The sequence below is a fragment of the Bombus pyrosoma genome, linkage group LG16, assembly GCF_014825855.1.
Source record: "Bombus pyrosoma isolate SC7728 linkage group LG16, ASM1482585v1, whole genome shotgun sequence".
NCBI classification, from domain to species: domain Eukaryota; kingdom Metazoa; phylum Arthropoda; class Insecta; order Hymenoptera; family Apidae; genus Bombus; species Bombus pyrosoma.
The window spans coordinates 5,792,765-5,818,965 of record NC_057785.1 but is presented as its reverse complement, the minus strand read 5'-3'; the positions used below and the strand labels follow the sequence as shown (position 1 = coordinate 5,818,965).

The 26,201-nt window shown below is 36.2% G+C and overlaps 1 protein-coding gene across 5 annotated transcripts; it reads left to right on the top strand.

Annotated features, from left to right (window-relative positions):
- Positions 1–38: 38 nt before the first annotated feature.
- Positions 39–21,773, top strand: LOC122576554 (ras-related protein Rab-3). Of its 5 annotated transcripts, none has more exons than XM_043747021.1 (4): positions 39–179; positions 10,861–11,082; positions 13,519–13,809; positions 16,268–21,773. In XM_043747021.1, the coding sequence occupies exons 2-4, from the start codon at positions 10,861–10,863 to the stop codon at positions 16,421–16,423; spliced, it is 669 nt and encodes a 222-aa protein (XP_043602956.1). In that variant the 5' UTR covers positions 39–179; the 3' UTR covers positions 16,424–21,773. The 5 variants fall into 5 exon arrangements, with proteins under 5 accessions (XP_043602956.1, XP_043602957.1, XP_043602954.1 ...); XM_043747022.1 differs by lacking the exon at positions 39–179 and adding an exon at positions 8,425–8,815; XM_043747019.1 differs by lacking the exon at positions 39–179 and adding an exon at positions 8,427–9,253.
- The last annotated feature ends 4,428 nt before the right edge of the window (positions 21,774–26,201 follow it).

Below are 26,201 nucleotides of genomic sequence, written 5' to 3'. Positions count from 1 at the left end.
ATCGTCGCGAAACAACCCCCTGTTGTGCTACCGTGTGTTAAGTCGTGTGTCGGGAACCTCCGGACTCGCGTTTCGGAGTCATTTCATCATCGAAGCGAGGTGCAGGGTTCGAGTGGAACGCGTGGCGTGCATCCCTACTATTCAGCGATCAACAGTGAGAGGATCAACATTTTCAGGAGGTACATGATCGGAGAAACGACTCGTTGGACGGGAAACGACAGAGAATCGTCAGTGTCCATGTCCTCGAGAAGAATCTCGCTAACTAGACTTTAAGCTCGATACATTTCTGCCCGACCAGCCACAGTTCGTCGATAGACCGTTTATTGATTTCTCTCTGTCTCCCTCTGTCTCTCTCCCACTCTCGCGGTTTCCTCTCTCACGCTAGAAACTGTGGTCGCCGAGTCGACTTTTCACGCGCTCTGCGCTTGCATGATCCTCGCTGACAGCCTATTCCTGCTTCCTCGTCGTCCCTGTCTCGCTTTCTTCCTCGGTTAAGGAAAATTGTTAAATCCAGAAATTCCTGAGATTTTGCTGGCCCTGGTCTGAGGCTCATCTCAGGAGCTATTCGTTGTTCCTGCGATGTTGAGATTATGGACCTAGTTGGATGGTTGCTAAATACAATGGTTGATTCTATGGCAAGTTTCACTGACCATTAGTGACGATCCAGTCTGTGTGACCTTCTTCCCTCTCTCTCTTGCTCTCCTGTTACCTCCCTCTCTTTACCCTTCAAAGGGACGACAGACATGTCAGCTGTGTGATCACGTCGACATTAAAAAGCAGCTATGCCATGCCATCGCATACATCGCATATCCAGGAATTATTAACGATCAGGGGTAGACAGGCGACCGAGTTGGCAACGTTATCGGCCGGGCATCGCCGATATCGAGGAATCCAACGTATCGATCCGCACGCGTTTTCGGGATCCAGATTCGAGCGTCACGAGTACGTATACGGAGGCTCCATCTTCCGACTACGTTCATTCTGCCAGCCGCTGAAATCGAAACTGTATAACGGGCGGCGTGGGTGGCCAGGGGTTGGGAATCGATCTTCCAAAAATATTTGCTCTGTTGCTAGCCACTCGCCACTACCGTTGCCATCATTTCACGGCTCTATGTAATAGTGCACGATCTACTCGTTCTCCTAATATTTCCGCCATTTTAAGACATATTTCATAACCTTACTCACCGGTTGAATCTCTTACGATTAAATACAGGACTCTGATTGAGATTCGTAGAAGGACGGGGTTAGGAAATTGGAAAGATTCAAAGGCATATTCCGTCTGTTTGAAATTGTATGGATATCGTGTTTGTAATTGATTTCTTTTCCTGGATGTTCTGTGTCTTTGGTTAGATTTGAGGCGAGTTTAATTGATCCAATTTTTCAGACCACGGAATTTAGTTAGTCGAATGCTCGGGCTTCTAATTTTTCGTTGCTATTTAAAAAAATTGCATAGAAAATCTCTGTTCTTAGGTTTGTTATATCTGCAAATTAAGTTTGAAACAACTTGCGTTATAATTGTTTTCATTCATTTGCTGCTGTTTCAAGCATTTTCAAATTTCGCTCCAGGAATCTTCCATCTTAGCTTCTCAAATTTATTCCACCATGTTTGCAAACCCTTTGAGCACAATTTCATCCGTGAATTAACCTAATTTTTATCGCGAAATATTTCCCAAGAGGCTCAAGATTCTTCCAAGCTCCGCCCATAATCTTCTCGGACCTCCGATTTTTTGAAGCTCGATCGTACGTCTCGAATCGCTGATCTTATACCGAATAAACTATTTTTCGGTGAAACTACTGGACGATCTGCTCAATCGATAAAGAAATGTTAGAAGATTTTTCGCGCAGGAAAGAGGCTGACAAAATAGTACACAAGTCGTTGCATTTGAATGTTTTAATGTCTTTAGTCGGAGGAATTGAATCTAGCCAAGGGTTGAGAGGCTCTTGGAGCACAAAGACCCTTGTGTCAGTCGCCGAAGAGCATTAACTGTGGAAAGGGGCCGAGTGCTTGAAAGATTTCACCATTGAAACTCGCTTCACCGATTCATCGATACTGTGAACTTATTTCTCGGTACTTCAACTTCCCAATGAATTTTGTATTCGTCGGTTCCTTCACGAACAGCCTCTTCCGCCCTCTTTCAGGTCTGTTTAACGATGGGTCGCGAATAATTTCTCCCATCTTACTTCGTATCCGCCAACTGATCGCAGAATATCTTTCCTAACCTTAAAATATCTCTAACCTAAAAATGCAAGTTGGGTCATAGCCGACAGATTTTCAAATGCGATTTAATCGAAAACGAAGCGTCGTACGGACAAACTTCATTGTATATTTTCGACTTATTTTTTTGTTATCTTTCTTTTTAGATCGGCACGCGCTGGCTAATCGACTGGACGACGAATTTTCGAGTCGTCGAAATCGTCCGCCAAATAGATCGCGTACGAAAACACCAATTTTATTTTGTAGGAATTTTGATCGATAGATCATTTTTCCGCGTTACTTACGCCGAGGAATTGCGCAAGATTTCAAGGTCATGGTACAGCAGGTCGCCGAACTCAACCTGACGTTAACTATACACGATTTTATCAAGGTAAAAGGTTGTATCGTGCCGCCGAAGAAAGCTAGTTTCACAGATTCACGCGACGCTCGTTTCTCTTCCTCGCGATATTACGTTAGCAAAGCTCGTGCAACGCGTTATCGCGTCGCTCTGCATGCATTCGTGCGCGCCACCTCGGCGTTAACATGCAGCGATACGATTATCGCGAACCTTGTCCTACTTTCTTCGCCAGCCACTTGGAGCAACACGCGTAGGTGGCTGAAATTTTTCTCCAGAATTTCGATATTGCTGAATAGTCTGTCGAACTTGCTGCATTATCATCTTGCGTCGAAAGCTTGCCACTCTGTTCCTCCAATCTTCTTCGCGTCGAACTTTTTTCTTCTCCATAAAGCAAGCGGCATTTTCGCGTGTACACTCGTGCCATTCGCTGTCATCTTCGATCAGAATCTTCTCATTTTGGTCCTCGAAGAGGCTCGCTGTTCGTTTCTAACGTTACGTCTTCTTCGTTGAATCTTCAGCAATTTGTGATATTCCACCTATGACGAAACTCGCCTTGTCACGAAGAGCCACGAATTGTAAATTCCTCGTGTCAGTGTTCAGTTGTTTGAGCGGCAAGCAGCGCGATCGCGCTGTTCAGATTTCGCGTGGAAAAGTGCCACTACATTTGAACGCTACGGACGGCTCATGGTATTTTGCACTGGGTTGGCAACTAATTACCATCTAATGACAAAATCCGCAATCACTTAGTTGCCAACCCAATATTTCATTCTTATCTTCTCAATTTAATAATTTTTATTGAAGAAAACGTGGAATATTTGTAAACTAATAGCACGCGTATATAATAAGATGCATTTCATACAAATTACAAATATGACGAGCGCTGTCCTAGTTCTCTTCGCAATCGATGAAGACAAGCGCTGCCATGCTGTTTGCGATTTTTCGACCCTGCTTTTTCCAACAACCTTGGGACTCAAACGGCTGATTAAGTAGAAGAAGAACACCAGGTACACGTCGGTTTTCCGTCCACCTGAGAGACGAAGAAAGAGAAGAAAATCCTGTGCAGGCTAACTGGCCATATTTCGTCAACAATTATCTTCCTTGGCTGTTAAATGCACAGAGCAACTGTTACACAAATTGCAATTTCGCTATTCCAAAATTGTGCGATCTATGGAAGCGGTTGCCTGCGGAATGCGAACAGAGAAGGTGACATCCGAGGTAGCCTCGCGTGAGAAACTCGAGAGAGTCTCGAGTCGTGTGACGAGATAGACCCAAAATCAATGGGTCATAATTGACCTTATTGAGATATTCGGGTCTTTATCGTTAATCTTATGAAAATTGTCGCATCTTCGTTATTTCCTACGCTTTGAAAACTGTCTCTGGTCGCTTGTTTCAATCCTCCAAGCGCATGAACCTTGCTTCTTCAGCTCGACGCTTAACGGTGGTCCGAAGAGATGGGAAGAGATGGGTCTTTCGCGAGGAATTATTTTACTTTTCTCTTCGATTTATGATTGTCATCGCGCACGTTTATGACGCACGTAATATCCCATTTACAAAAATGGGGAAATTGAAGAGATTACGTAGCTGTGAATAAATGTTTCGATAGATTGAAACAGACTGAAGAGATCACGTTTCTTCATTTTGCTTAACTTTTGCTTTCAATTTATGAATTTTGTTAATTCACTTAAAGGATACAAAAGACGATTTTCAGTGGTCCCACATCCATAGCTAGCTTTCACTGTGACTTTAGTAGATTTCTTCGAGTTTCATCGTCAGTGCAACATAGTTAGAGGGGAAGATAAGAGGTTGGTTATCGAGCAATTCTTCTTGGGTTATTTGTTAGAAGTCTGGCGAGCGTCTGCATGCGCTTTTATCGAGGGGATGGCAGTAGTTTTTAGTTGGACGAGCATCGTAGAATGAAGCGAGGCGGAAACGATAGGACTTGAAATCCGAGGGAAATCTGGTAGCTATGGCTGTGTGGCTCGGCCAAGAAAATCGATAAGAGCCTCCCACCCCGAAGTAAAAATCTCTGTCTCTGTCTCTCTGTCTCTGTGCCTCCACGTCCAGTTTATTTATAGACTCTCCTCTTTTTAAATTTATTTTACGGCATAACTGCACACGAAATCGCAGCTGATCCTTCGTTCAGCGCTACATTCCGCCCTTAGACCTTGTAATCGCTGACATGATCGAAGGTCGGTTTTTCAAAAGAATTCGTCCTTTCTCGTTGCGACGTTGCATTTTCGCAACTTTTCTTTTCTGATCGATTCATTCGGTCATTGGTCAACCTGCAACTTCAAAATATTTTTTCGTGTTTTTGTTTAAGCTGAAGGTCTCTTTTCAGGGAAGAACAGGATCATAAGCGTTTGCAAATTGTTTCGGTAGATCGATTTTTGATCGAATCGTAGGATGTTCGAGAGTCTTTTGTTTTTTAAAATGGCAGACTTTTTCCTGCGGAAGAAGAGAATCGTAAACGTTGGCAGATCTTTCTTTTTCTTCTTTGTTGGTGACAATGGAAGCGAATGACAGCTTTTACATTATCGATGTTGCTGTAGCAGAGCCAGAGCAGTTGGCAGGCTCGATTTACTTGGTATTTGCAATTCATATCGTGGAACTGGAAATTCCACACGAATAGCAATGACACCATCTGGAATTATGGAATGGTACGTGTCATTCCTATTATATATGCACCACAGTAAGAGCCAATGTCTGTCTAAGAAGCATTAAGTGGGATCACGAACTTGTAGAAACAGATATTTAAGGGTTTTTCTTTGAATACATTTGCTGGATGCAATGCACGTGGGTCGACGATATGTATAGCCGCACCTGGCACCCGGAAAAAAGTCACGGACGCGGAACTCGTTGTCTTCCTATCGACTGAGGAAGCAACTGACGATTGCCAACCACCGATTCGCTGCCACTTCCACGGAACAGCTCGTACCAATTCACGGTCGAGGAATGTTCGTATATGACATTTGATTTTTAGGAAAAGTTATTGCTATTTTTAATTTACTGATGTTGCTGATAAATTCTTATGAAGTTATGGTTAGTTAACTGTTATTATAAATCTGATCGTTATACTTTTATATAATATAATATCATTATATATTATAATATATATATATATATATATATATATATTTTGCAATTATACGAGTATTAGTTATATTTGATAAAATAATATAACTATAATTATAGTTATATGAGTATTAGTTATATGCACGTATACATATATATATTTAATATTAGATAATATAATAATGTTATATTAAGTGCACGCGTACCGAGCGAAAATTCAAAGTCGATTTTCTCGAAAACAAAGCCTCAAACGAAAAATGTTTATTCTATATTTTCGACTTCTTTTTTCGCGTAGAATCACCCCCTTTCCGCTTGTACCACCAGTTACCAATCACCCTGTATATTTTAAAATGTATATATTCTTTTTTAATATTAAAAGAATATAGTATTCTTTAAATATATATTATTTAGCTATTAGTAGCCAACTGCTATTACAAATCTGATTGTAATACATTACACAATATAATACCATTATATATTATAATATATATATATATTTTACAATTATATGTGTACTAGTTATATTCAATGTAATAATGTAAATATTATTATAGATATATGAGTATTAGTTATATGCATATATGTATATATTTAATATTAGGTATATTTTATATAATAATATTAAATATATATATGTATGAAACATAATATAATACCATTATATATTGTAAAATATTTATATATTTTTAATATTAAAAGGATATATTATTCTTTAAATATATATTATTTAACTATTAATAGCCGACTGCTATTATAAACCTGATTATAATACCATTATATATTATAATATATATATATTTTACAATTATATGTGTACTACTTATATTCATTGTAATAATGTAAATATTATTATAGATATATGAGTATTAGTTATATGCATATATATATATTTAATATTAGGTATATTTTATATAATAATATTAAATATGTATGTATGAAACATAATATAATACTATTATATATTGTAAAATATTTATATATTTTTAATATTAAAAGGATATATTATTCTTTAAATATATATTATTTAACTATTAATAGCTGACTGCTATTATAAACCTGATTATAATACCATTATATATTATAATATATATATATAGTTTACAATTACATGAGTATTAGTTATATTCAATGTAATAATGTAAATATAATTACAGTTATATGAGTATTAGTTATATGCATATATATATTTAATATTAGGTATATTCTATATAATAATATTAAATAATATAATATTAGATAATAACATATCTAATATTAAATATATATGTATGAAACATAATATAATACTATTATATATTGTAAAATATTTATATATTTTTAATATTAAAAGGATATATTATTTTTTAAATATATATTATTTAACTATTAATAGCTGACTGCTATTATAAACCTGATTATAATACCATTATATATTATAATATATATATATAGTTTACAATTACATGAGTATTAGTTATATTCAATGTAATAATGTAAATATAATTACAGTTATATGAGTATTAGTTATATGCATATATATATATATATTTAATATTAAATATATTAAATATACATACACATGCAAATATACTATTAAATATATACATACACACATATATATGTCATAATGTGATATATTATAATATGTATATATTTTTTAAAATTAAATATATATATAAAACACAATATAATACTATTATGTATTATAAAAAATAGAAATTCTTTAATATTAAATGTACATATTATTTTTCAAATATACATTATTTATTGAAAATGATATATCACTATATTACAAATTTATTAAAAATAATATATATTTTTAGAATTAAAAAATATGTACATAACTAATACTAATATCAATATAATATAATTATACATAAATTACACATACATTACCATTGTAGGCCTACATTATTGTTAATTAACGACTAAAATTGCAATGGAGCTCCTTCTTCAATCTATCGTATTTGGTCGCCCTTACTGCTTCGAATAATTGAAATATTTGGTGATCGATGAGTGGTGGCTCGGTCGAGCCCACGTGCTTTTTGTACGGACCTATAGTTGGAGGTTATCGGGTTTGACTGTCCCCATTGTGGGATTATCGATCATGTGGTCGGTCATGGCTACAGATGTGCCGGCAATTGCATTCAGTAATATACACGGTGAAGAAAAAGAAACCACCTCCACTGATTGCGAACAAGTTGGAACATATTTCACACGAACATATTGAACAAAACTATGTTCGATATTATTAATAATAATTCAAAATTGAAGCTATTTCAGCGATTACACGATATTTATATTTTTTTTTCGAAAGGCCACCAATCAATTTACGCGTAATTGCACATAGAATTAGAAAGAATTTTTTGCAAATGTAAAAACAAATTTTTACTATGTTCCACGCCAGCAGGATTATTTCTAACATCTACAGGATCATTCAAACGTGTTGTACCCTTCGCGGTCTTTCAATCGCATCCTTTGAATTTCTTTCGTGCCACGCGATATGAATTTTCTACGGAAGATTGCAAAACAACGTTTCGAAATATAACTCGCAAATGTCAAGATAACGACGATAAATAACAAGATAGCAAAAACTAGGTAGATTAGAATGTGAACGTGTTGGACGTAGATCGAAGTGGAGATGCCTGCGTCAAACAGTGCTAATTTTTTAAATCATCCTGTATATCAGGCTTCTGTATTCTGCAATTGTAGAGACGTTATAACGTTTGTATCATCGAGCAAAGAATAATTTACAATTGACATTAATTGATAGGCAAACGCAATAGACGAAGCAGACAATGGCACCGCACGTGTGACATTCTTCTTCCAGCCCTGCGTGGGCGTGTTCACACGTATCAGGAAACCGCGTTATCGTGGAAAGAACAATGACAAGAAACGGACAAAAACGAAAGAAACCACAAACATAGCCACGTTGGCCATTCGTCTACCAGTTAGCCATTTCCCAACTAATTAGAACCTCGTTGCTCTTGTCGCGCCTATTGTGCCTTTGTGCCAGATCATCGTAGAAAGTGTCGAATAAAAATGACGAAAAACAGTGCACCCGCTTCCAAGTCCGAAGGAAGTTTTCGTTTAGTGGAATCGTTTTAAAAATATTCACGGGTTTTCGATTTGGTAAAAAATTGTGTCCAGGTGCCTTTGTGCGGCTCGTTTCAATTCTGACAGAATATTTGCCATTTATTTTTGAATCAAAGGTTAGCAAAATTATGAAAAATAATTGCACCTGTGCTTTCTCGTTATTCTGAGAAAAACATTCTCGTAGAATCCCTCGTTTGATGACATCATCGCACAAAATCATTGTAGTTTATTTTTCCATCGAAAATTATCGAAAAAAGTGGCAGGTGTGTTCGTATAGTTTCTGTCAAGGGAAATTGGAAGAAATTTCCATCGATCCACGTGTTTACGCGTTTTCCACAATTCTGGAATTTCAAAGTAATCGAACGTATTGCCAGGAAAAATTAAATTCTGGAAAAATTGGTTGCTGGAAAATGGCAGACGAAGAGTCGAAGAGTCAAGCAGGGAAGTCAACGAAAAATAGCAGGCCACCTGTCAAGGACTCCGTGTTGGAACTGAGGACGAGGATGACTCGACTGATGTCCATCGTCGATATTACCCCGCACAACAAACTTCCGGTACCGCCATGCGTTTGTTTCGTCGCGATAACGTTAATTGCTATGTTGCAGTGTTGTTCGATCGAAGCTGGCGAACGCGTCGTGGAAAATTCATAGTGGCTTAATCGACAGTGAGCAGCCGGTGAAAGCGTTAGACAGAGTCGCAGAATGTTAACAGAGATACGCTAGAAAATTGAATTAGCCTCTTGTTGTCGGTTTTTCTAGAAATGTGGCCCATTAGGAGGGTAGGAATTTCGAAACAATGTTGCAAATTTATTAGAAAAATCTTTCCTGAATATACTACGTGTTATACAAAATATATTGAAAAATGTTAAAATTAAAATTTGTTATTTGTCTGGAAAATTGCCCAAAGAAAAATTGTTGTCTTTGCTGTTTGTTGTTGAAAATTATTAAAATTATTAAGAGCAGAGTTTGGTTGTGTCTTGATACATATCTTTTCTTATGAATTGCGCGACAGATTGTTTGTTTGGAAATGTTGCAAAAATGAGTCATACACTTGAACGTAGACACAGCTACAAGTGGCAGAAATTGCAACAAATTTTACCACTACCTGTTGTAATAATAAACTTTTAAAATACATGTAGTATGTGAGCATATTTGCATATTGAATGTTTTCCAAACTCTATAAACATATGCCACACATTTATAAACAACGCTAAGTGTACTAACAATGTTTCGTCATATTTTGTTTTCGATCTGTTTGCAACATAGTTGACGTAACATACGACACAATGTATTGACAGGCAATTTTTCTAATGAATTTTCAAATAGCGACGTAATAAGTTATACAATACGATTAAACGTACAGGGTGTCCCAAAAGTCAAGCAAAGTTTGAGAGAAATAATCGCAAGATATTATCGAAATATTAATTTGCATATCGACATAATACATGCAAATATTGCACATAAAATTATGATACGAAAGAAATGTATATAAATTACGTTGTCATATTTAAAATAAATCGACGCTGTCATCAGCGAAGTACAAAAACATGGTTGAAAACATAAGAGCCGAATGGACAATCACATTAGCAAAACGGTAACAGGTTGGTGCACGCTACTGCACGTGCATCAAATGCAAAATCAAAAGAAGACACCCGATAGATCTTGTTGGATAACAATCGCATATGCTCGATAATGTATGGTACCACGAACAATTCATCGAGTTAAGCCTCGAAGTGCATTCCATTTGTCTGTAAAGTTTAGTTGTATACTCACAAACCTATCGACCCAATATGAGAATACGAGTCTGTGTTATGGCTGAATGAGATTGTGGTTATGCAGCTTGAGATTACGAATCGTTCATTTGCTGTAACAGTGACATAACCTAAAAAAGTTACGAGTTGAAATGTTCTTACAGTTTCGTGATGATGCAATAGCGACGCTGTTGCCCTCACGTGACGAATTTCCCAACTTCACTCAACGCACTTAACAGACCACTGTTTTCTCTACCAATAGCTTGTTAATTAAACGAAATAACTCGAGAACGATGAACTTCGAGTTGTTGCAGCAAATGAACGAGATTGTGTCCAATGTGAAATAGGCGAGATGTAACTACGAAAAGAGATGAGATAAAGATTATATACGTAATGTGGAATTGCTTTTAGATGGCGGGCCAAGATCCAAAGTTTCAGAAGGAGGCCGCGGACCAGAACTTCGACTACATGTTCAAGTTGCTGATCATCGGCAACTCGTCGGTTGGCAAAACGTCCTTCTTGTTCCGCTACGCGGACGATTCCTTCACCTCGGCCTTCGTATCGACCGTGGGCATCGATTTTAAGGTGAAAACGGTCTTCAGACACGACAAAAGGGTCAAGCTACAGATCTGGGTCAGTATTACCCCGTATGTTTTTCCCCTTGCGTTTCCACTATCTCTCTTATGTTATTTCTTTCTTCTTACAATTTATTGCGAAAATATTTTAAAAATTGAAAAAGGGGGAAAGGAAAGAAACGAGTTTTATCACAGACAGTATATTAGGTGACAGAGTAGGGTCGATACTTTTTGAAGAGAAAAGATCGTGTCAACGAAACTGAATAATATTTTAATAATTCTTTTGTACACTTTGATTCAACGTTATAGTTTTGAACGAAAATTTCAATCAAATTTGTTATACTTAAACGTGCAACATGTTGAAAAAAATGTTATTTCAGACAAAATGTGAAATGCCTGAAATCTACCTGTCTATGAGAAGATTGGTATTTGTTATATTTGTTTATGTATCTTAATTATATCATTTTATCCATTTTGTATTTTCTAGCTGCTGTTTTTTTTCCTTATTTTCATTCACGACTCCAAATCTAGTATCTTTAACGTCATTAGGTGAATTAGTCTGACGACCCACGGGTATTCATTTAAACAGTATCCATTAAATTATGCCAAACTTCATCATAATTTGTTTGCTAGATGATACCTGATACAGATTACGTAGGATTAGATTGCTTCGAGGAGATATGATACATGTGTGAAGCCTCCGTTGAGTGTGTGTGTCAAAACTCCCCAAACATAAAATTTCAAGACGATAACAACCTAACAACCTAACCCTAACCTAACCCTAGTAACACTTAACCTTAAACTGAAAGCATCGGCAGTCGGACTGTGACTTGAACGTATTATCACGTACATCGTAGAATAATTGATATTTCATAAAGGTCAGTACACAATGGCAAGAACTTTATACGAGTTGGATGAAAGTTTCTCAGCAAGAAGACGTACTTTTTCCAATAAACAAATTTCAGGTGAACAAAAATGGCGGCTTCTTCCAGCCATTTCCGGTCCCACGATTTTGTAATTGAATTTTCTGATAACAGGAATCGTATCTTATCACAAGACACGAATCGCAACGAATTTTCAAGCTGACAATTCGTTTCTGAAATGTGGGAGATCAAAGAACTCAAAATTCACTTGGATTTTGTTTCAGTTCGATGACGTACATCTTTTAGGTTGGCAACTAAGTGTTTGCGGGTTTTGTCATTACCACCTAATGACAAAATCCGCAATCACTAAGTTTCCAACCAATAATATGAACAAAAGTTATAATAATGTAATAATATTAATAATAATAGACTGTATAAATAATATACTATATGAATATTCAGCATCATATTGCTTTTTCCATATGTTTCAATTTATTGGAAAACAGATATTTCACTGTTTCCTCTGGTTCGTCGTTCCCAACTAATTGTCCATATTTCCCATTTATTGCAACATATTTTCAACGTATTCTTTCTGCCTTTTTTTTTAATTCATTGTTTTCAATTTATTCCAATTGTTTTTTCCCCCTATCTGTAGATCGAATTTACAAAGAGAAATTAATAGAAAGCAGCTATAGGCAGTATGTTCTTTCTTCGATTTGTTTTGAAATATTAAAAGACTTCAAAGGACAGAAATCCTGGTAGAGGAAGAAGTATATTTTTGAGCGATAGATCGTTTTGGAGTTATACACGTGAAATAAAACTGAAGAGCAAATGTAAATTCGATCGATAGATAGGGAAAAAAACCAACTGAAATAAATAGAAAACAATGAATTAAATAAAAAAAACAGAAAGAATACGTTGAAAATATTTTACAATAAATGATAACGTTCGTCCACAAGTACAGCGTACCGCACGTGGCTTCATTTATCAACCGAATCGAACATTATCGCTTCCTTGTTCAAGACACTCGTAATAATTGTAATTCATTTCATCGTTTTAAAACAATAATCATTTAAAAAATATTTTTCACCAATTGTTATAATGGTTCGAGATATTACTATTGTTCTTTTAATAAGTTCTTTTAATTTTTTTTTTTACAGAAAAATTTACCAATTTCACAAATAGTGTACCAATTATTTCACTACACTGATAATTGTTTTTTAATTTTTGAAAATTCCTATTGGAAATTTGTTGCTTGTATTATCCATGTTAATTATTGCAGAGAATATTACCGTTTATTTCCTTCGATATTAAAGGAATTTATTTTATTTATTTTTATATTAATTAATTAATTATCACTTAATTTTAAAATTCACGGAAAAGCTTCTCATAATTTTATTATTCGTGTCAGAATTGTTGTACTTCAGAAAATATTACTATTCGTTTTAATTAATTATAATTGAATTGATTTTATTTGTTTATTTGTTTCAATGGATTTTTTAATTCGTACAAAAAGACTTATTAGTACCATCAGTCGTATAAATTATTTTTCAGAATGTTTTTAGTTATTATTTAATAACCTTGAAAGTCAGAGAAAGTTAATTTTAATCCGAGGATCTGTTTTATTGCAGGATACCGCAGGTCAGGAAAGATACAGGACGATAACGACGGCCTACTACAGAGGCGCGATGGGCTTCATCCTAATGTACGACATCACGAACGAGGAGTCGTTCAATTCGGTGCAGGACTGGGTCACACAGATCAAAACTTATTCGTGTGACAACGCTCAGGTTATTCTGGTTGGCAACAAGTGCGACATGGAGGACGAAAGGGTGATAACTACCGAAAGGGGCAAGCAATTGGCGGACCAATTAGGCGTCCAATTCTTTGAGACATCGGCTAAAGAAAACATCAACATCAAGGTGAGCCCAGAATTTGGACCATCTTCGTTTATTTATAATTAATTTACAATCACATTGTGGATTCTTATAAAAATTCATATTTTGATAAATATTTTGATGAAAAGAATTTCAAGATTATAATATCATAATATTTGCAAAGACTAAGTTAGAATTTCATATTGGCATATAAACTAATATAAAACATTGTCTGACTAATCAATTTCTCAGTTTTTGTCAATATGCAAATTTACATAATGTTAGACGAACGAATGAAATAACAAGGAACGTAGGATTTTTAATTAAACTTTGAAACCGTTCATTTGGCCAGGTCTGGTAAGGTTAGTGTCAAACTAAAGCCAAGTTCCAATAGAACAGGGCTATCAATTTTTCATCCTAATGAAACTTGGCTTTAGCTCAATTGCCCTTTGGAGACATCAGAATCTTAGATGATTTTTTATTCAGCGAACATTGATTCATCCACTTCATTAGAACTCGGCTTTAGCTTCGTTATCACTTGGATACACAAGAGTCTGGGATGTTTTTTATTAGTTTACGAGCTAAAGCAAAATTTTAATAGAATTCAAAATTACTATCGCTCGTTTCATTAGAACTTGGCTTCAAATTGATTACCATTTGGAGACACAAGAATCAGAAATGTTTCTTACTGGTTTATGAGCTAAAGCCAAATTTTAATAGAAGCCAAAATTGCATTAGAAGTTGGGTTAAGCTTAAAAAATCAGTCTTTTTAAAATTGGTTTCAGAAATCTATTATTCTTTCTTCATGGAAGTTATACAAACTACCTATAGTTAAACACCACGTCAATTTTCATTTTTCTTCGACTGTTTGCCCAGCCCATTATCCTAGCCAATACATAACTATCACGTGGTTGAGAAGGTTATCGCGTCACGTTTCTACATTTATTTCCATCCGCGATGGTGTGTGTAAACAGTGTGCCATTACCTTCGACCAGGCATCCTCAATTACCGCTCATCTACACCCATTAATCATCCCAACACGACGGGTCAAACCTATTGGCACTGGCATATCGACGTCCATTCGATCGATTTTTCTGCCCACGGTTATCCGCGTCTACCTTTAGACCGCATGACGTACACGAGATTTCAGCTATTCTATTGGAAAACACCTTGTTACCATAAAACGATAGCAAGGCAAGCAATTTGTAGAGGATGAACGATGATTTCTAGTGTTTTCGTTACTGAAAGTGTTGTTCAAACAACGTCAAACAACGTCAAAACAACGTCAAAACAACGCCAAACAACGTCAAACAATGTCAAACAACGATAAAAAATATTATACGAGGTCGAGTAATATTAAATAATGTGAGAAAAGGACATGAGAAAATGTCAGGCGACGTGAGACGATATCAAACAACGTCAAACATGCAATACGTATGAAGGAACCGATTTTGAAAGTTTATAGATATTGAGCAAATTGAAGTAACAAGAGAATCGCATGTTACGTTATAAATATGATTGATTCTATAAGGAATATTGAGCCAAAATATGGAACTTATCAGATGTCTACTGTTTCAGTAAACGTAAAGTCTGCGAGAAGAGTTAGGGTCACAGAGTAGAGACATTGTTGAGCTGTTTTCAATTGTCGATTGACCACGAATTATTTCTATAGCAAAAGTAGAAGAAGACGAACTGACATATACCTATCTTAGCCCTAGATCAAGTCAATATCTACACCACACTACACAGAGACTACACTAAATTTTTTAGAAGTAACTTAACACTTCCATGGCCGCATATTTCGACGTAGATCTTACTGTCACTCGCCGGTTGCTGTAACCTACTTTTCACCTTTTGAGAAAATTCCCTCGAATCCATCATCATGATTGAATTTTTATCATATTATTTACTTGCCGATTGTTACATCCATACAGTTACAGAAATTGGGATTATAATCTTCTTCTGACCATTCACTTTCACTGAATCACTAGACTGATAAATTGCTGGTCTTCTCAATGCATTTTCTAAATCGTTTCATTTCAATAGGACATTATCAAGTACAGGAATCATTTGTCTTACGCTTCAATTAAATGAAATTAAACTAAAACGCTAAATTCATGTAAATCTGACGACGACCAACTGACTGACGGTACAAGTGTTAAACAAAATTGAGATTCGAACAGGCCAAGTCTGTGTATGTGAAGTTCAGAGTAAGCCAATATTAGGTTAGGTTAGGATAGGTTAGGATCTTTCAGAAACAACGTAAACAAAATTGATGTTAGGACATAAAATTAAACTATATCCAAATTAACTATGTGACTCTATGAGAAGTTAAATCTACCAATGTGTCCTTGTTTGAAAAGAGGGCGTGAACCAATCTCCGCTAATAGATCATTAATCACATGATCACGTCAATTAGTGCAGCTCAATTACTCGGAATCTTTTTTCTCCTATGTTCCTCAAATATTAAGGTAATTAAACCCAAGCAAATTCCATTTCACAGACGGTATTCGAGCAGCTGGTGGACATAATATGCGACAAGATGAGCGAGTCCTTGGACAATGATCCGACCTTGCTGGCGGGTGGAATGGGTCAGGCGAAGGGTCAACGACTCACCGATCAGCCGACCAATCCAACGGACGACAATTGTAATTGCTAAGAACATTGACGCCCATCTAATTGCTTTGCAAGCATAATAAGAAGGATAAGAATTAGTAAGAAGAAAAACAAGAAGAAGGAGATGAAGATGAAGATGAAGATGAAGATGAAGATGAAGAAGGGAAAAGATGAAGAAATATTAGAAGAAAAACGAGTGTATGCCTGTATATGTATGTGTGAACGTTTGTGCACGTGGTCTTGTGTGTATGACGAGTGTGTAGCTATGCGTGTGAGTGTGTAGCTATGCGGGAAAAGAGCAAGTGAGAGAGAGAGAAAGAGAGGAGGGGGAAGGTCGAGTGATAAACGCTGGCTCTAGATCACTTTGTTCATCGTTCCTTTGACCTATGTTTCCGACCGTTCTTCGTTCTGCTCTTTTTCTTTCCTCCTTTCTCGATCGATATATTTATATATGTGCACATAAATAATGTATATGCACAGGGCGAACCGTGCTACTCCATTTGACAAAGATTGCTTCCCGTGTTGATAAAACGATCGTTGAGAAATTTGGTAAATTTCGAATTAGATAAACGCCGAGTCGTTGAGACCTAACCTATCTTTTATCATTGCATCGATTTGGGTATACTGTTCTTTGGGATAATTTGGATCAATCGCTTTGATTTTGTCTCTAATCCATCCTTTGTTATTACAACAATTTAGGAATTAAAAATATTGGAAATTAATTTTCGTAGATTTGTTTAACATTGAATATCGTACCGGATAATAACTTTGAATTCATTCCTTTTAAGTTCTTCACCCATCTTTCTGTCATTAATCAAATTTGGGAATTTCGATATTTGAGGATTACCCAAACTTGAAATTTTCAACGTGCGAAGTTGCTCTTCACAATAATTTTAATACCTATGTTTTAGTTTCTAACCTATCTTTTGCCATTAGCTCAATTTGGGAATCTAATTACTTGAGAATTATAACTTTATGATATTTAATAGTTTCAACAATATCTTGTATATTTTAATGTTTCGTTCCTAATTCATAAATTGTTTATTAGTAACGAATCACTTTTAATCCCAGAACAAAGTAGAGAGAAGATTTGATCTCCACTGTGTTAAGGATAGTTCCACTTCTTACCGTAAGAGACGCTGCTATCCTTTCACGTATTATAGACCACTCCTTCTAGACTAAAAAATCCAACATTTTTCCTCGTTTCTTCTTAGATATTCGATCAGAAGCTTGATGATCGATTCACTGACGACTGTAGGAGCAATTAGTCACGCGATTCGCCCTGTATACATATATAAATATGTATGATGGTTGTAGCCTGATTACGCGGAGGTGCCATCGAGCTAATCCGAGTCCGATTACGAGCAGACGTTGCTGTGTTTTTCTTGGGTTCGACGGGGAAACTGTAAGAAAGGGCCAGACATCGTTAAAAGCTCGAGCAAGGAGCAGAATCGCGATATATCTGACCTATGTGACGAGGAAATTTACATTTCGTATCTCCACGATCTTGTACCCCTAACAGATTTAAATTTAGCGCCATTTCCAGCGGCTCAAGGTGGGGATACGTTCTTGTCACGCTATTCATTTCCATCTTTTTCATTGGAATACGAATTCGCTGAATGAAAATTTATACAAAATTGATATTCGTAAATTGAAAAAGGAGAAATATTACTTCCTTTGGTTTCAAAAATTGTTTTGATTAGACAGAAAATTCTGCTCGATTCATCGACGTGAGTAGGACAATAACGAAAGAGCGAACCATTTGAAGTGAAACGGAACGTGAGTGCATCGAACCCAAATTGATCGAAAAAATTCATCCTAAGACTCGGTTTCACTGCAAATGAGACATTCCAATGGCGGGTCGTTCGAACAAGCAGCCATGTTTTCTCGAAATATTTCTCAGGGACAAACTGATCTCACCCGCCATTTTTCCAATCTTCTTTTCACGGATCAGTTTGTTTCTCTGAAGATCACTGTAATTCGTTTCGATGGAGCATAAATTATTAGATAACGATGATCTTTGACGATTTCACGCCCAGCTGGCTCGATAACCAAGAATTTTCGACGAAGAAGCGCCTTAAGTCCCTTTCACACTTGAAAAATGTAAAATGTTGAAAATGAAGTTATGACATATCTATTGAATGTGAGTCAGATTGAATTTTGTTGCATTTGGGATAGGATAACATAATTTAACCGATTTATGGTTAAAATTATTTTTTCCAGGCGTGAATGGGGCTTAACACATTCGCTGCTATTGACGCATATGGTGCGTCAACTTAATTATCTTCGATTTTAGAAGATTTTAAAATCTTATTTTAGAAGATTATTGTATTATAATTAATCGATAAAAATACAAGATAGCAAACAGGATATCGATTTTAATTCTTGAAAATTTTATACTAAAATCATTTTTGTTTAATTAATGCAATTGTACTCATTCTTGTTATTAATTTCAATACTAATGACCTTTTCGTTTGATAATTATATTTCATTAAATTCTCAATTTTCGCATCTTTTCCCAATTATCGAAAATCAGAAAAAATATATTCTTACCAACAACAATCGAAGAATATTTTTCAATTAATTTTTACACAGTCTATGAAACATCCGGATCGTAAGAGGGTTAATAAATAGCAGCGAATGTGTTAATAGACACTTCTGGATTCGTCATGGCGCAAATCGTCGAACAAAAAATTGCAGTTCTGGTGAATAGAATTTGCAAAAAAAAAAAAAAAAAAATAAGAGTTGAAATATATCTGTATGTGTTGTATTCTCAATGGCGTTTCCTTTCTTCTTATAGAGGAACTCGATTTTTTCTGGAGGCTGTTCTCCCTCGAACCTATTATTCTCGACGACGTCGATCTGATGCACAACTTTCAAAACTTTGATCCTCGAAGGCTCGATCGAAGCTCGGGCACCTGAGATGATGTTAATAGAATTGTTGCGACGGCTGAAGTACGGTGACGTGGACGCTCGACACACTTGTGGATCGTGAATATTTTTCTTCTTTCCTTTTTTCTTTTTTCTTTTTTTTTCTTTTGGAAGAATTTCTTCGAGAAAAATTCGTAAAAGTCTCGTCTTCCATTGGGAGGCTTTCATTTTTCTTGAAGTTACAAGTTTGCCCACTGAGGTGGGAAATTTTCATAAATTCGTGTGTGTCGGTGCAAGAAAAGTCGGAAAATTCGAGAATTTCTAACGTTGTGAGAAAACGTTCGTTCTCTAACAAGATCGTGCTGTTTGGATAAAGACATTGAGGTGAAGAGTTTCCGAGAAATAGCAGAATTCGAGCAACAGTTGGAGGGTTGTGTAGTGACTGAAAATTTATTAATAATTAGAGGATGATTGAATAATTGGGAAATTAGTAACTTAAAAATTAGTGCACAATTGGAAATTTATCAACATTAGGGCAATTGTTCGATAATTGGGAAATTCTTGAAAAATCGGACAATTATTGGATAACTGAAAGACTATTGAATAATTGGGAATTACTTAATAATTGAATGTTTATAGAGCTCTAAAAAATTATTTAATAGTTGAAAGATTGTTAATAATTGGAGATTTATTAAATATTTGGAGATTTATCAACAATTAAAAAATTACGTAACACTTTAAAGTTCATTAATCATTGGAAAGTTTAACCTAACAATTCAAAATCTCCTAATAATTAATGGATTACGAAACTGTGAGATAATTGTCCAAAAATATCTCCAAGAACACGTTAATTTATGTGCAAACAAAGAATTAGAAAATGTAAAATTCTGTTGCTTCCTAAGATTGCGTGACAATAAATGGAGGAAAAGTGCGGATCAATCCGGAGCAGAGGCTCCATTAGGTGAAGCATGTCGGCCATTTTGATTGGAGGTACGTGTTCGTCGATGCCCCATTTTTCGAAACGATTTTTGAAAGTGATATAAGAGATTCGATACTGTCCTTAAAACGGTTTCGAGTATTTTTTATCGGCATAGTATTCGAGCGTGAGACAGGTCAGATTGGAGGGATTAAAAACGACCCGATTTACTTCGAGGAACAACTATCTATACAGTGTCGTATTTGTATTACTTGAGCAAACGTCGATACATCAGAGTAAATGTTTCTCAAAAAATTCATAACGAGGCATTCGTTAATTTTCTTCGTCGAACGAAGATTGATTTACTTTGAAGGACAAAGATATTGGCACAGATCAGATTTTCCTATAAAATTCTGTGTAAGTATTAGGGCATTTACTTGGTCAGGTTTATTGAGAAATTTTAACAAATATTTTTAGCGTTCTTAATTTTGCATCACGATCAAATAAGAAATTTATAATGAACTAAATGGAAAATAAAATTCGATATGTAAGTATACTAGGTACTAGTAAGTGTCTTGATACTTACGGCGGGAAGTTTAAATCTGTATATCGGAACTTTCGAATCTAAAGCATAAATAATAATTAATATAACAATTTATTATCATGAGGCAGTTGCACGATGAGAATAAATGATAAAAGCATACCGATGACTTGTTCTAAATTCCAATTAGTGAAAAATCAATACATGAAAATCGAATATCGAAATTAGACCGACATATTGTATTATGGACAAATTCATCGAATTCGCTAAATTCTAATTCAATTAATATTATTTTCAAAAGAACCTGTAAACGTTGAATATTTTATTAAAATGTGGTTATTTCTCTGCAAAGAAGATTTGAAACTTCCCTAAGAAACTAAATAAAAAAAAAAAAAAAGAAATCACACAGAATATTACATAACAACATTGTCTGTGCCAATGAATAAAATTGTTGTCGTCACTGTAAATGTACATTCCAAATAATAATTGTTTTAGGATTTTTTAAGCCTTGCATAAAATATAATTGACCACGAATCGATAGAGGAGCAACGCAAACAAGCGCATCGATATTTGGCGTCAATTATCATAATAAAATAAAAAAAAGCATAAAGAAAATAATAATAATTAAAAAAAAAGAAAATAGCGTCCAATCGATTACTTCAGTCGTTGCTCGGCGTTTACAAACCTACTAGGCAAGCTGCCCTCTGTACATAAAGAAATATATATATAAAAAAATACCTATTATATATTATATATATAAATATATATAAATATATATATATATTATTGAATCTGTAATGAAGTGTACTGTAAGCGTTACTTATTCGTGTCAACTCAAGATACGACTCAAGAAGAAGTCGCGGAGAAAATGCAGCCTGCGCCACCGTGTAATCGAGAATTAAAGAAAACTATACAAAGAAAAAAAGGGGTAAAAAAAGAGAAAAAAAAATTGAGAAAAAAAACAGGAGAAAAAATCTATCGATCGAAGAATTGTACGATTGTATCGATCAGATCGGAGAAAAATAAAACTGTGCTGTTAACGTGGAGGTGTTATGATCGACGGAATCACGTGTCTCTCTTTCTCCATCTGTTTCGTTCCTCTCCATGTCTCCAACTTCCTCGTTCTTGAAATTCAATATTATCGAAGAATTTCATCAATTGCTTTGATCATGACTTTGTCCACTTATATGGCCACCACCATAGTTATCCCTACCAATTCCTGGAACTGCAAGCCTCGGTGTTATCTATGAGTCGCATCGATGTAATTCAATCCGGTATCAAATTACCGGAACGCAAAGAGTATAATGTCCCTTCATTTATTATTATATTATTACGAGATGGCGTTAGTCGGATTACCGAGATTCGTACGATCAAAATGATACTAAGCATGACTATATTTATATAACAAACTGAACTAAAGTAAACTAAAAAAATACGTAATACGTGACTAGGAATAAGGAATGCCCTGACCCTATCTATAGTATCTTATTACACTTTAGTCTATCCCGCTTCACTCGCTCTGCCTGCGCCTCACTCTTACCCTTCATGCTCGCACGGCTGAGCGAGCAAGAGTCAGATAATTTGGCCTATTTCTCAGAATTCTCAGAATTCGCTTCTCTGAATATATGGCTAAACGCGTTGCCGATCGTTGCTCATATATCCCAGACACTAGTGTAATATGTGATTAGGAGTGTGAAATGACCTGACTCTACCAGTATCTTATTACACTCTGGCTATTCTGTCTCATTCGCACTGCCTGCTTCCTCGCACTTATCCTTAATGCACGCACAGCAGAACGACCGAGAATCAGATAATGTGGGCTAATTCTCGGAAAGTCAGCTCTATGGATATATGGTCAGGCACGATTCTGATCGGTAGCCATATATCTCAACGTTACTCTATACATTCAAGAGCCTATCTAGTATCCTACTAAAATGTCTGGCCCCCTAAGAAGCTCCTGATCGGATTGCAGGGCCGCAAATTCAAAACCGCCGACACAAAGTGATCGCTAAAAGGCTTTCAACACGCTCACTGTCATGATCTTCTTCTAATAACAAGGCCGACATCGTTTCCTGTTGAGTGCTCCCTGTCAGGCTTTTAGACCGTTTTGCTGACTTTGAAGAACAAGCGCCTACAATCTCTGCGGTGAGTACAGTCGAGCTGAAATTTTCCACGTCATATACGTACTACGTTGGATGATACGTTCATCCTCGTTCGTTTGACAGTGGATCGATAGTGGTTGGAATATTTTTTATTATGTGAATTTACATATTTTTATATTATGTGAATATCGGTGAAATGGGTAAGCTAATAATAGCAAAATATCAGGAAATAAAAACAGTATGTGGATTTTTTAATTCCTCGAACCTTCGATATCTAGATCTATGAATTTTTGAATCTCGCCAATTTCGGATTTTCTCAACTATCGGACTTCTCAACCCTGCAAATTTCCCATTCTCGTACTAGTCATTTTTCGAACTATTTCGACACATTATTCGATTCCTGTATTTTTCAGCGTTCGAATTTTTCGATTGCCGGATTTGTCAGTTTTGGAATATTTCAATTTTCCGTTCAGTTTCGCGGTTCTTCAATTGTTGGACATTTTAACGTATGGATTTCCCAGTTCTTGGATTTCTCAATTAATAATGCATTTGTATGCAGCGACATCTGGTAGCCAAGCGATGATAAATCGATGAATCCCCACTTTGAGGAACTTTCGAACTGATCGTTAAAATTCTCCTAATCGCAGCGAGTTGAAACTTTGTTTTCAGTTCGATTTTTCGAGGAAATTTACTTACATCGCGGATGAAAAATTCATTTCAACGCATTTGTGCGCCGTATCAAAAATATCAAACCTCGGCTGTTACCGTATCTGTCATTATTAAGTCGCCAGCCTGAAGTCATTAAAACTGAATTTTGAAGACGCGAGCAATTACCATCGCAAGATCAGAAACGTACAAACGAACTTTATCGATCGACATCTCGATTCTCCAGGTTGGAACTCGTTAAGTTGCACGGCTCAATTAATTCCTGATTGTTCCATAACGAAGGGTTCATATTTTTGGCGCAAGGAGGCGTGACATTTGCCAGCGTCCCTGCTCACAAGTATTCAGATCCTTTCGCGAGAAATAATGAACGGTATTTCCCAGCGACATGGTACAAATTTCGCAATTCTTCTTACGAAACAAATAAGCAAATTTTTACAATTGCAGAAATTCTTCGAAACTCTGCACCAATCGTCACCTGCTCGTCTCTGACACAGAACCATCAAGTGTCCTAACACTTGCCAACACTGTACAGTACAACTGAACAAGAAATGAATTTTAAATGGGCATTGGTCTGGCTTCGTTAAATAGGAAACCAAAAGATTCGAGGATTTTTGTATTTGGAGGGTCGGAACGTTAATGAACCGGTTGGGAATGGCGAGTCTCAACGAGATGAGACGCGAAAATATGGCACCGGTAGTTTCAGCAAGAAACTGGGTTAGGCAAACTATTAAAAGACGCCCGACACTTGTGCTCGTTTAATATTTTTATTTAAGCACCGTTTGCTTGATTATTTCTTCTTCGAGTCGCTTTGACGATTGGAATTCGTTTGCTTGAAGCTTATGGAACGCGCTGACAGCTTTATAGTCTTCTTCTTCATTAGAGCTCCGTGTCTAATACGGTTACCATCAATTATGTCGCGTAAGATGTTTAACATGATACACGTGCACATGAGCTCGTGTATAAAGCTTAGAAGCGTCGATCAAATTTATGCGAAGGATGTTACAAGTTAGATACTCGTTCGAATCTTTTAAGCAAGTTTGACACTAGGAATAAGACCAACTTATGGAAGATATGAATTTGGGTGAACACCACTCATCAAGATTCTATTGTTATTTATTCTTGTCAACTATAAAAAGCACAAATTTCATGTAATACTCGTGTATATGGGCATCGACAAAATTCGAAGATGTCAGTGAAATATATGAGGGAAATATTAGAAGTAACCTGAATCTTTTAGGTATGCGAGTGCCAGGCTGCAAATAGGAAGAAGGAGTTGTGAAAGATATGGATTTGGGTGAACACGACTCATCAAGTTTGTATTGTTCTTCATCTTGTCAGCTATGAGAAGGACAAATTTGACATATTTAGTTGCCAACCCAATACACCAAATTTGTCCTATGCGAGTGCCAGGCTGCAAATAGGAAGGAGTTGTGGAAGATATGGATTTGGGTGAACACGACTCATAAAGTTTGTATTGTTCTTCATCTTGTCAGCTATGAGGACAAATCTGATGTATTAGGTTGGCAACTAAGAGGTTGCGGATTTCACCATTAGGTGGCAATGACAAAATCCGCAACCACTTAGTTGCCAATCCAACACACCAAATTTGTCCTATGCGAGTGCCAGGCTGCAAATGGGAAGGAGTAGTGGAAGATATGAATTTGTGTGAACACCACTCATCAAATTTTTATTGTTCTTCATCTTGTCAGCTATGAGAAGGACAAATTTGACATATTTAGTTGCCAACCCAATACACCAAATTTGTCCTATGCGAGTGCCAGGCTGCAAATAGGAAGGAGTTGTGGAAGATATGAATTTGGGTGAACACCACTCATCAAATTTGTACTGTTCTTTATTCTTGTCAGCTATGAGGACAAATCTGATGTATTAGGTTGGCAACTAAGAGGTTGCGGATTTCACCATTAGGTGGTAATGACAAAATCTGCAACCACTTAGTTGCCAAGCCAATACACCAAATTTGTCCTATGCGAGTGCTAGGCTGCAAATAGGAAGGAGTTGTGGAAGATATGGATATGGGTGAACACGACTCATCAAGTTTGTATTGTTCTTCATCTCGTCAGCTATGAGGACAAATCTGATATATTAGGTTGGCAACTAAGAGGTTGCGGATTCCACCATTAGGTGGCAATGACAAAATCCGCAACCACTTAGTTGCCAATCCAATACACCAAATTTGTCATATGCGAGTGCCAGGCTGCAAATGGGAAGGAGTTGTGGAAAATATGAATTTGGGTGAACACCACTCATCAAGTTTGTATTTTCCTTCATCTTGTCAGCTATGAGGACAAATCTGATATATTAGGTTGGCAACTAAGAGGTTGCGGATTCCACCATTAGGTGGCAATGACAAAATCCGCAACTACTTAGTTGCCAACCCAATGCACCAAATTTGTCCTATGCGAGTGCCAGGCTGCAAATGGGAAGGAGTTGTGGAAGATATGGATTTGGGTGAACACGACTCATCAAGTTTGTATTGTTCTTCGTCTTGTCAGCTATGAGAAGGACAAATTTAATGTATTAGGTCGGCAACTAAGAGGTTGCGGATTTCACCATTAGGTGGCAATGGCAAAATCCGCAACTACTTAGTTGCCAGTTCAATAATACTCGTGTACATGAATATCGATAAAATTCGAGAATGCCAGTAAAATATACGAGGGGAATATTAGAAGTAACCTGAATCTTTTAGGTATGCGAGTACCAGGCT

Coding starts and splice junctions, on each gene's coding strand:
- LOC122576554 (XM_043747019.1), top strand. CDS start 8,897: ATGACATCATCGCACAAAATCATTGTAGTTTATTTTTCCATCGAAAAT. Junction 11,083..13,518: donor GGGTCAAGCTACAGATCTGG/GTCAGTATTACC, acceptor GTTTTATTGCAG/GATACCGCAGGTCAGGAAAG. Junction 13,810..16,267: donor AAGAAAACATCAACATCAAG/GTGAGCCCAGAA, acceptor TCCATTTCACAG/ACGGTATTCGAGCAGCTGGT.